Genomic DNA, 12,454 nt, shown 5'->3' on the forward strand with positions numbered 1-12,454 from the left:
ACAAGGTGCTGTGCCTAGGCCCCACCCCCCTTCGTCAACCCGCCCCCCCCCCCTTTTTTTTTAATTCAAACATTCCCGCAGACGCAACACGAGGGGGGGGAGAGTGACAGAGCCTAATGACAAAGGAAAGAAAAATCATGTGGAACTGAAAATCGGGACCTCCGCTGTTGGCCGGTGGTTACAACAATGCTGATTCCCTAACTCTCCTTGTCCCTTCAGGAGGCGAAAAGCATGGCAGATCTTTTGCCTCAAGAGGAATCCCCCTGCGCAAGCTGCTGCGGCCACACACAGATGACACTGAGCTTGAAGTGAAGCCAACAGATTAAAGTATGTGCACATACTCCCTCTAGTGGGGAATTAAGGCATGACATTTTTCCCTAAAGAAGAAAACCATAGGTGGACATTTATAGTTCCTAGGCTTCTTCCCTTACCTTATCCCCACCGCAGGATTCTGCTGAATTAACAGACAAATCCAACCATCACCCATGACGGCAGGCTGCATTAGCAAACCTTCAAGGACCGGGTCCCTTTTTATCGGGATTCCACTCCCTTGGACCTGTAATAGCAGCCTGCCAGGAAAAATTTCAGGTAATGTAGGCATGACCAAAGCCCTGGGTCCCAGGATCCCTCCCTGCAAAGAGGCGTTAAAGGCAAAACCTTGTGCTAAGTATACTGGGCCCGGGAACCATCCACCTTGGCCTCAGTGGCACTTTAGATGGATCCGGTCTGTGGAGGCTATTTAAATCCAGCAAGGATCCCTCCTGGAGCTCATCTTCACTAGTGACCAACACCTTGACACTGGCAAAAAAAACTGAGGTACTCATGGTAGGAGGAGGTGTTATACAGGGAGTGAACTTCCTGTATTGGGTATACCAGTGTCCATCACCTGAAGGTGCCTATATACCCACACATGGTGATTTACTATAGTACTCTGTGTCCTGTGATGTACGCTAAAGAAATATGGAAAGGAAATACTAGACTATGGTTGCTGTATTTATAGTCTTAAGGAGTAATGTGCTAACATGGCCATTTTACTGGAATGTATATGTTGCATTTCAGATGGCCAAACATCATTTGTTTCATCTATTTGTCATAGCCAAATAGCACATACAGTTGCTGTGTGTGACTTTGGCACAACCCTAATGTTATACTGTCACCCTCCATGTTCCTGAAGCATTAAAAAAACATAGTTTACACTGAAATACATAAATGATAGAAGTTATGTTACTTTCGCTTGAATAAAACACATCCTTCCAAATTAGCCATTCCAGGGACATGCACACTTTGTTTTGCCATTAGATATTTATCAGACTTTTTTTGTTGTTGTTCTATTGCTTTTTCTTTTAACAAATGTATATTGTCTTTTTTGCTTATAGTCCCAGAAATTGTAAAAGAGACTCAAGACCTTATTGAACAAGGTGCACTGCTTCAAGCGCATCGTAAATTAATGGACCTGGAGTGTTCTAGGGATGACCTCATGTATGAGCAATACCGTATGGATAGCAAAAATACCCATGACATGAATCTTATTCAAGCTTATTTTGGTGAAGTACAACATCTGTCTGATGAGTTGGCCAAACAACTGTGGATGGTTATACAGAGATCTATAACCACTGTTCGCAAAGATCCTACCTTACTTGTGTCAGTGGTTCGCATTATAGAAAGGGAAGAGAAGATAGATCGACGCATGATGGATAGAAGGAAACAAACTGGATTTATTCCACCAGGAAGACCTAAGAAGTGGAAACAAAAAATGTTTGAAGTTCTTGATAAAACAATTGGAACACGAATTGAGGGTACGCAGGCAGAGACAAGAGAATCTGATAAAATGTGGTTGGTGCGGCATTTAGAAATCATCCGTCGTTATGTCTTGGATGATCTTACAATTGTCAAAAACTTGATGGTACAGTGTTTTCCACCTTCATACAGCATATTTAGTAAAGTTTTGGAACTGTATCACTATGCTTTATCTTCTCGGATCCAGGAGTTGGCTTCAGAAGAGCTTGAAGCCAATGAAATTGTCAGCATTCTTACTTGGGTTTTGAACACCTACCATAGGTAATACTAAATATTTCAGAAGCAAAGTACTTTACTTGGTTTATTTATTATTATTTTTTTTATATATAGTTTCATAGTTAGGTTGAATAAAGACACCAGTTCATCCAGATAGCTCTAACAATGTACACAGCATTTTTAAATGGTGTACATTCTCATCAGTCCCTGCTCTCTCATACATGCAGATATACTAGGGTCAATTTATACAGGAGCAAGTTATCTTCCAGCATGTTTTTTTTTTGGAGTGTGGAAGGGAACTTGTGTATTGCAATCAAATGTTCACCCATATCCTTTGTTGGGCACAGTTTCTCATGTACTTCTCACCACATACTCAGGTGAATATAATAATTATTATTATTATTTTTTTATATTCTGCCTATGCAATGGCAGCATCTCCTGCTCTAGCTATCTGGCTTTCCAGCACATGTTCTGGCACCACCATATTAATCAGCACAGTTTAAAAGTGCAAAGAAAAGTGGGCTATCCATGCATTATATCTTGTAGCTAGCTGACCTGCCACCCACCCATTCCAGAGAAGAATTAGCCCATGTTATTTATTTTTTATTTTTTTAATTCTTGTTTTATTGATATTTTATAAAGTGTAACCAATGCATTGTTCTTCCAGTTCTGAAATGATGGGGAATATAGAATTAGTTCCTGAAGTAGATGTAAAGTTGCTAAAGCCACTTCTCACTGAGGAAATAGTGGACCAGCTTCTGCATAAGTACATGGCAACTCTCCAGGTAAGCAACATTTTTAATTGCTTTATATTAGAATTGGGGCTGCAACGAACAATTATTTTCATGATCGATTAGTTGGCCAATTTATTGTTATGATTAATCAATTAATCGGATATTAACCGTAAAAAAAAAGTGTGGTATATTTTTTTGTTAATATGTAAAGTTTAAAATAAAAGACAAATTATTCTTAAATATCTATATTCAGTGGTAAATGTAAATAACCAACTATATGGTTCAGGAGCAAAATCTCAAATCCACTCTGAGAATTACAGACAGAAGAGATATACTGTATATACTATTAGAGGTTGATTCTGGAAAATATAATCGGACTCGGATCAAATTTGTTTTATTTAAAGAAAAAAAAAATGAAAGACTGTTTTGTGGATTTTCATACAAAACTGTTATATATTATGTATCCCTTGTCATAGGCAGGTGGCTTGATAAAAGCTACTTTCGCCTGCTGTCACTTGTGCTGGCCATACAAAAGCAATGTCTTCCTTAAAAAAACAAAACTTAATTTTAAGAACGTTCATTCATTTTCTAATTGTTAGTGGGGTCAATTCAAAGTTAGATTTCGACCACAGTGACAGGAAAATTTGAAGGCGCAGAGCAGAAAACTTCTTAGTTTAGAACCACTCATTTCCTTCCCAGGACTACATGTGCCATGAGGCATTGCTTCTCACACATTCACAAGTTCTCAGGCAATCTTAATTTTTTAAAGCCAAACTCCAGTCAATACTTTGTTTTGGTATTGAATAGAGTCAAGGAATGTTATTGATTTCTGAAATAAGATTTCACTGCATTTCCTTATCTGTTCTATTTGGAAGAAGTGTGTGGGATTCTTTCCATTCTTTTTACGCTATTTGGGACAAATCAACTGCACAGACACAGCCTCCGCTCCCAATTTGACATCTGTGTGGGTCTCTTAATGCAGACAGCGTGCTAGGGGGCCCACACTCTCATTAATGCGAAATTTGTAGCCGCATCTGTGTCTGTGTATTGTACCACTGTCACACTGAGGGATTTGGGTGTTCATATAGGTTTGGCTTGGCTGCATAGTGTGCTTCCTTTTTTGATAATGGTTTTCATTCACAATCAGAGGGCTGTGAAAATTTTTCAAATTAGTAAATGAAGCTCATTGAGGGTTAGACTTGCTACATGCAAGATAAATAAACATAAAATAGGGAAGCCTGGCTGGAGCACCTGCAGGAAATTTAACATTACAAAGTACTGTGATTTTTCTTACCGTATATACTCGAGTATAGGCCGACCCGAATATAAGCCGAGGCCCCCAATTTACCCCCAAAAAAACTGGCAAACTTATTGACTCGTGTATAAGCCGAGGGTAAGACATGCCTGTCCATCCCTGTGTGTGTGTCCGTCCATCCCTGTGTGTCCGTCCATCCCTGTGTGTCCGTCCATCCCTTTGTGTCCGTCCATCCATCCCTGTGTGTGTGTGTGTGTCCATCCATCCATCCATCCCTGTGTGTGTGTGTCTCCATCCATCCATCCATCCATCCCTGTGTGTGTGTGTCTCCATCCATCCATCCATCCCTGTGTGTGTGTGTATCCATCCGTGTGTGTGTGTGTGTGTGTGTGTGTGTGTGTCCAGCCTACCTGTGTCCCGAGCCTTTGTCCCGAGCCTCCGTCCCGTGCCTTGCCTCCTTGCCTCTGTGCCTCGCCGCCGTGCCTTGCCTCCGTCCCGTCCCGTCCCGTCCCGTGCCGTGCCTTGCCTCCGTCCCGTGCCCTCTTCGTCGGCGCCTCGGCGGCCATTGTAAAATTCAAAAGCTGCGCCGCCGCCTTCGCCTGTGATAGGCGGAACACTGAATTTCCCAGCAGCCTGTGTTCCGCCTATCACGTACATCGTATCATCCTCGTCCGTAGTACGAGGATGATACGATGTCCGTGATAGGCGGAACACAGGCTGCTGGGAAATTCAGTGTTCCGCCTATCACAGGCGAAGGCGGAGCCGGAGGCGCGGCTTTTGAATTATAGAATGGCCGCTGTCTGTCTGCTCGACACGCTGATCGAGCGGGCAGACAGCGATGACTCGAGTATAAGCCGAGGGGGGCACTTTCAGCCTCAAAAAAGAGGCTGAAAATCTCGGCTTATACTCGAGTATATACGGTAATCATACATCACAGGACACAGAGCCATAGTAATTACTATGTGGGTTATAGGCCACCTTCAGGTGATGAACACTGGCACACCCTGAGATAGGAAGTCCACTCCCTATATAACCCCTCCCAGTACTTGGAGTACCTCCCAGTTTTTTTCACCAGTATCTTAGGTGTTGGTCACGACCAAAGATTTGCTGTGCTGAGCGCTACTGAAGCAATCCTTGCTGGGGCTAGCTATGCAGCCAGATCCATTCAAAGTGTCTTTTTAGGCCAAATTGAATGGTACCTGGGCCTCGTGCTGGAAGAAATTAGATTTAGCCCGTAAAGCTTCTCTTTCTAGAGAGCTAGATCCCGGGATCCAGTGCTTTTGGTTTTTCAGCCTTATGTTTTTTTCTGGCGGGGTGTTTTACGGGTCCAGGTGTGGAGATCCCCCAATAAAAAGGGCCCCAGTTCCTGAAGGTTTTTTAAATGGAGCCCACTGTGAGAGGTTAAGATTTGGTCTGTTGGTTTACCACAGAAAACCCTACTGCGGGAAAGGTAAGTGGAAATTTCTAAGGAATTTTTTGTTTCTTATGAAAGGTCTCCTTTAAAAAGTAAATGTTGCCATGCTTTAAAAGTCACCACTGGGGGCTGTATAGAGCATGTACCTTGTCATGCTTTCCTATGCTGTGTCATGATGTCTTATTAGAAGCTGCAGATTCCTCCAGCAAGGAGCCCCAGAACTCCGGTAAGATTGGAACACCTGGAAAAAGCTCTCCCCCCTTCTCCCTGGATAAGGGGAGGCCAGAATGGTCTGTGATTCCGCTCCGTTGTTTTTTTTACCTCCCCTGTATGGCAGTTGGATTACCGGCTCTCCTCCTCGCGACCCCCCCCCCCCCCCCCCCAACAAGCCGATCCCATCAGATTGGAGGCCGCGTGGGAAAACACTGTTTCTCTTTCGTTCATCGAGGGACACAGCTCCTTTATTTCTTGACTATAGGGTTATTGTGCCACTTCAGGAGAGGACTAGGTAGAACATGTAACACATGTAAAAACAGCAAGACTACACAGCACCGCCCAGGGGGGGGTTGCCCCTCTGGCTATAACCCCTCACCATGCCTCCTGCAGCTCTTTTTTTTTTTTTTTGCCTAGTGTAGAAGGACCTGGCTCCCTGAAGGGACCATTGGTCCTTGGATTATTTTCATTTTTCTACAATTTCTGATCCTGTGATCTACATCTACTATCAACAGTCGGCTGGGTGACAGGCTGGATAATATAGATCAGTGATGGCGAACCTTGGCACCCCAGATGTTTTGGAACTACATTTCCCATGCTGCTCCTGCACTATGCAGTGTAGTTAAGCATCATGGGAAATGTAGTTCCAAAACATCTTGGGGTGCCAAGGTTTGCCATCACTGATATAGATCCTTGTAGTCTACCCAGCCTTGCCATTGAGCGTGAGCAGACCCTAGCTACATGCTGGGTCGGCCACATCATGCCCCTTCTGCTTCAGGGGCAGCCAGTGAACTATATGCTCTGGGGCACACATATGACCAGGCTACTGCTGTCCGTGCCAGTATAGTGTGCCATGGCCAGCAGCCACCCTGTAGTGCTCGGGTGATGGGTCTGTGATGGAATGCGTCCAGCAATCCCGACAGGAAGGGTAAGTGTAATGTTTATGCAGAATCGCTGTGACCCTTAACCCCTTTCTACTGATACATGATGGGGGAGGGGCTGTACAAGGATGTCAGTACAGTTTGTGTGGGACTGGAAGCAGCAGCGTGATACTGAGAGGGAGATCTTGTATATCAATCCTCCATGTAAGAATGAACATCACTTTCTGAGTGAGTAATAAACATTTCCCTGGTTAATAAGTGCATTCAGACTGCGTGTAACTTGCTGAGCAGACACTGGCAGCATTGCTAGCAACACCCTGAGAGACCCTGTGTCAAAGGGACATAACAGTGGCGACTAGTATTGTGGATTTTAGCACACATGGCTTTCATGGGGTTTATTCAACCATTTGATCCTGCTGCTGAATCATGGAGCTCCTGGGTGGAGAGGCTGGGGCAGTATATGGAAGCAAATAGTGTGGCTGTAGAAAAGAGAGTTTCAGTTTTCCTCACAGCATTGGATCAAGCTGCATATGGCACTCTCAGAGACTTAATTTCTCCAGACAAGCTGGCCTCTAAGCCCCTTCCTGAGTTATTTCAGAGGCTACATGAGCACTACAACCCAAAGACATTCGAAACCGCGGAGCGGTTTAAATTCTACAGTAGGAGGCAGCATGCTGGGGAGGATATAAAGACTTTTATATCGTTGCTTTACATAAACTAGCTGCCACTTGTCAGTTTGGAGACTACCTGCAGACGGCTCTCCGCGACATGTTTGTCATGGGACTCTGCGACCCAGCCATACAGAAACGTTTACTCACAGAATCCGACTTGACTCTGATGAAAGCCACGGACCTTGCTACGGTCATGGAGTTGGCTACACGGGACGCCACCCTACTGAAGGCACCACCTAAACCTCCTTCAAGACAGGGAGAGGAAATATTCCACACTGCTATCAACCTAAATCGCGCCACCCTAATTTTTCTGTCTCTAGAATACCAACTTGCTACCGTTGTGGTAACACTTCTCACAGTGCACCTGCTTGCAAGTTCAAAGATGTCATTTGTTTTCTTTGTGGAAAGACTGGTCATATTGGGCGTGTTTGCCACAGCTCACACTCCCCGAACACTACCACAAAAGGTAGATGTAAACATACATTTCATGTGGATACTGACTAGAATGGCTCCAGCTCTCATGAGAAGACCTGTGTCCAGCATGTTGGACTGTTTCGGGTAGCTGGGAACACTCCTGCGATAAAAGTGGATGTCACACTCAATGGCTGTCCTGTCTCCATGGATGTTGATACAGGGTCGGCTTCATGGACTGATTTAAAGGCATCAGGTCTGTCCCTACAAGGAACTGCTACATCCTGTAGGTTATGTGAAACCCATTGTGACATTAGGCAAGCGCAGGGAAACTACGCCTTTATGTTGTAAGTAAAGGAGGTCCTCCGCTGTATGGTAGGGACTGGATCAAAGCTCTGGGCATGCCCCTTCTTGCCATTGCCCAATGTACATTGCTTTCTGAGGTAGACCATTGGGTGGAATCCCTGAAGTCACATTTTAAGGAGGTTTTTGAGGAAAAGGAAAAATGGCCCACCTTATCTTAAAGCCTGGTGCTAAACCTCATTTTTGTAAGGCAAGATCGGTGCCCTTTGCCTTGCGGAAGAAAGTGGCAGCAGAGCTGGACCATCTATTGGCTGAAAAGATCATAACTAAAGTTGATAGAAGGGAATGGGTATCACCAATTGTGCCTGTCAAGAAAAAGAATGGAGACATTAGAATTTGTGGGGATTTCAGGGTTGCCCTGAACAACCAACTTCTTGTGAATCAATACCCATTGCCTCGACTTGAAGATCTATTTAGGCTCACTGGCTGGGACGCAAAAGTTTACAAAAATAGACTTAAAGCAAGCTTACCTGCAACTGCAAGTACACACAGATTCACGCCATCTGTTGACCATTAACACCCATAAAGGATTATTCCACTATAACCGCATGGTTTTTGGCATAGCCCCAGCTCCAGCCATCTGGCAGCGGATCATGGTTGAGGTCCTGGCAGGCATACCTTTCACCCAATGTCTACTAGATGACATGCTAATTACTGGTCCCACTGATGAAGAACACAGAATGTTGAAGCTGTGCTAGAGAGACTCCAACAGTATGGTTTACGTGTCAATCTTTCAAAATGCGAATTTCTCAAGTCTCGACTGGAATTTTGTGCCCACACTGTGGACCGACATGGGTTACACGCTACTGAAGAAAAGTTTAAAGCCCTTACCTATGCCCCTACTCCCCAGAATGTCACACAACTCAGGTCCTACCTTGGCCTCCTAAATTACTACCACCGTTTTTTTGCTGAACCTAGCACACCAACTTTACCCGTTACATCGCTTACTGGATGCAAGAGCTAAATGGATATGGACAGACTAATGTAAAGAAGCTTTTCGGCTTTCTAAAGAGCTCATTCTGTCCTCTTAAGTTCTGCTCCACTACGATTTAAAGAAACCCGTCACCTTGGCTTGTGATGCCTCACCTTATGGACTGGGTGCTGTGCTTTCCCATGTCATGCCAGATGGCACAGAGTGCCCCATTTCTTTTGCCTCAAGGACTTTAACCTCAGCAGAACAAAACTACTCCAAAATAGACGAGGACGTTTTGGCTATTGTATCGGCCACAAAAAAATTTCACACTTACATCTATGGACGGGAGTTCACACATTACTGACAACAAACACCTGTTGTCCATACTGAATCCTCAGAAAGGAATTTCTACAACAACCGCATCTTGCTTACAAAGGTATGCTTTATTCTTGGAAGCTCATACTTATTCTATCAGATACTGATCCCACAAGGCCCATGGCAATGCAGATGCATTTTCCAGATTTCCAATTGGAGACCACCCACCTAGAGACATACGCATAGTGGAAGTACACAGGCCACGGTCCTGCATGTCCACCTCCCTAATTGCCAGACATACAGCCACAGATCCCTTCCTGTCTCAGATATTCTCGTATGTTCAGGCTGGATGGCCAGAGAAAGTCCCAGGTGAATTTTGTCCGTACTTTACCAGAAAATGTGAGCTTGTGACTAATGCTGGTTGCCTACAGTGGGGCAATAGAGTGATTATACCTCAGTATTTGCAACCAACCATGCTAGGAATACTGCATGAGGGCCATCCTGGTGTGGTGCGCACGAAGCAGCGTGCCCGGAGCTATGTTTGGTGGCCACAAATGGATAAACCAATTGAAGATTATGTGGCTCAATGTCCTGGGTGCTGTCAAGCTCAGTGACCCCAAAAGAAAGGAACCCTGCTGCCATGGCCGACAGACCCGTGGTCAAAACTCCATCTTGATTTTGATGGCCCAATCCAGGGTAAAATGTATTTGATCGTGGTAGATGCACATTCAAAATGGCCGGAGGTATTTCAAATGCCTTCTGCTACCTCAGCTGCTACCATTCTAGTCTTAAGGAAGCTCTTTGCTCAGTATAGCTTGCCAAAAGCCATAGTGTCTGACAATGGAACTCAATTTATATCGCATGAATTTCAATCCTTCCTCAGTGGCTTGAGCATCCAACACTACAAAGCAGCTCCTTATCACCCAGCCTTGAATGGGCTGGCAGAACGGTTTGTGCAGACGTTTAAGAAGCACTTACTGTCCACTCTGGACCAGATTGGACTGTCAAAGGAGAAGCTGCTGGACTTCTTGACCATGTACCGAAACACAAAACACGCTACTACTGGGCTGTCCCCTGCTTTTCTTATGTTTGGCAGGCATCTCCGCATCAAACTGGATTTAGTCCCTCCACAGGAACAGTCACCAACACCTCCTCCACCAGGCCGTCCTGGATTCCGTGTCGTTGATCTTGTATGGTTTCGGAATTAGAGTTTTGCCTCATTGGCTTCCTGGCATATTTGATGGACCTCTTGGATGAAGAATGTACTTTGTTCGCCTGGAGAATGGCGTTTATGTTCGACACCTTTCGCAATTGAGGAAGCGCATTTGCCGACCACTAGAGACAAACCAGGGCTCTACTGGTGACATATGGCATGGTGTCTGGCATGATCCCACAAGTTTACAACCAACCCCTGAAAAGCTTGGTGACCATATTCCTGAGGAATCCGGACTTGTGCCTGGAGTCGCAGAGACTGATTGGTCTTTTGGACACCCACTGAAATCTCCAGAACCCTTGACTGACTCCGAGCTTTGGCAGGGCTGCGCTGGCTGTTGGGGTCAGTTTTTTGTTTTTCTGCCCCTTTTAACTGCGCTGTGAGGTCCCTGATTAAATTTACCTCAGGAGAGGCTGCTGCCATTTTGCTGAGGCCAGCGGCCATTTTCCTGTAGTCTTATGCAGTATATGGTCGTTTGCCATTTTCTAGAAGGTTTGGCGACCATTTTTTTTTGGTGATTTTTGTACTAAGGACAGCCGGCAGCCATTTTCTTGTAGCCTCAGCTCGTTTTTACCTCTCGTGCTGGGTCTGTGTACCTCAGAACAGTGTGGTTTTCACTCTGAGCACTTTGTGACTGAAACAGGGCAGAGTGGTCAGCTGCAGCACAGCACAGCGCAGCACTTGGTCAGGGTGGTAAATCCTGCGGAGTGGCCCCTCAGTCTGTGAGCAGCTAGGAGGGGGGGATTTGTGTACCTTGCCTTAAGTCCCTAAGTTGTGGCAGGCGAGTGAGGGTCAGCATGGTGTCAGAAGCTGGCGCTTCTTCCCCAAAAAATGCGGTGCCTTTTGGATGCTTTGTCTGCGATCCTGGAGAACTTTTTGGCCAGGGTGGAAGCGGCGTGCGGGCACAAGGGAGTAAAGAAATGCCCCCCATCTTCTGGGGAGAGCTCTGATTCAGACTCGGGTCCCGCCGTGACTGGCGGGCCAGGACCATTCGGACAGTGAGAATGTCTCTGTGTCCGGGTTAGCACAGGAAAAAGCGCTAGTATGAGCACTTACCACTGTGGTGCGGGATACCCTGAAAATACAGGATGCAGCAGGAATCTCTGCTGAGGTGTCGGTCCCTTTTGGGTCCCACAAACCGGCCTGCCCGCCTAAGGTGTTTCCGTATTTGACTTATTTTGATAAGTTCATCTACAAGGAATGGGGAAGTCCGCAGCAGGCCTTTGCAGTCCCAAGAAGAATGGCGGTGCGTTACCCCCTTTTAAGGAGAGCCTCCTGAAAAAATGGACGTCTCCTCCGGTCGTTGAACCCCCCCCCCCCAGTATCCAGGTTAAATAAAGTAACTACGATTCCGGTAGAAAGGACTCCTGCCTGCAAGGATCCTGCCGATAAGAGTGCTGAAGCTGTGGCCTGGTCTATGTTTACGGTAGTGCAGTCAGCGTTATGCCCTGTGCTTTGGTGTCGCAGACGCTTACTGAATGGGCAAAGCTGTTGCACCGTGAATTGGAGAAGCAACAGTCTGCCCCAGTCTGCGTAGAGCTGGCAGACCAGTTGGTACAAGGCCTTAAGTATGTCTGTGATGCAGCCCTGGATACGGTCCCCCTGCTCTCTCGAGCATCAGTGTCAGCAGTGGTGCTACGGTGCCTGATTTGGCTGAAATGCTGGTCTGCGGAGCAGGCATCTAAAAAAGCTTTGGCAGATTTGCCCTTCCAAGGTGAGAGGATTTTTGGAGCTTCGCTGGATGACATTAAAAATGTTACTGGAGAGAAGAGCATGTTGCTCCCACAGTCCAGGAAGGGTAAGGAGACACGCCGTAGGCAAGGGCCCTCTTTTTCCGCCCCAACAGCTTTTTCGCCTGCCCGGGTCAGCGGGTAAACGCTTCCAGTCCGACAAGGCGCCTGCTGAAGGACAAAAGCGTCCCTGGTTTTGCAAGCCAAACAAGTCTGCGAACAAAAATGTTACTGCATGAAGGTTTGCCCCCACCCAACTATCGGGTGGGGGGTCGCCTTTGGGAGTTTGCAGCCAGGTGGACCTCTCTACTGTCCAACCAGTGGGTTT

General features: G+C 46.0%; 1 protein-coding gene across 2 annotated transcripts in view; it reads left to right on the forward strand.

Moving 5' to 3' along the window:
* Positions 1-12,454, forward strand: part of EXOC3 (exocyst complex component 3) — a 344,012-nt gene that overhangs the window by 76,346 nt on the left and 255,212 nt on the right. For both annotated transcript variants that reach the window (XM_077491872.1, XM_077491873.1), the window contains 2 exons: positions 1,377-2,058; positions 2,681-2,798. In XM_077491872.1, the coding sequence (XP_077347998.1) occupies positions 1,377-2,058; positions 2,681-2,798 (800 nt within the window). The remainder of the gene's footprint in view (positions 1-1,376; positions 2,059-2,680; positions 2,799-12,454) is intronic.

The sequence above is a fragment of the Lithobates pipiens genome, unplaced genomic scaffold (assembly GCF_037356315.1).
Source record: "Lithobates pipiens isolate NorthernLeopardFrog02 unplaced genomic scaffold, aLitPip1_a1.2 Scaffold_19, whole genome shotgun sequence".
Taxonomy (NCBI): Eukaryota; Metazoa; Chordata; class Amphibia; order Anura; family Ranidae; genus Lithobates; species Lithobates pipiens.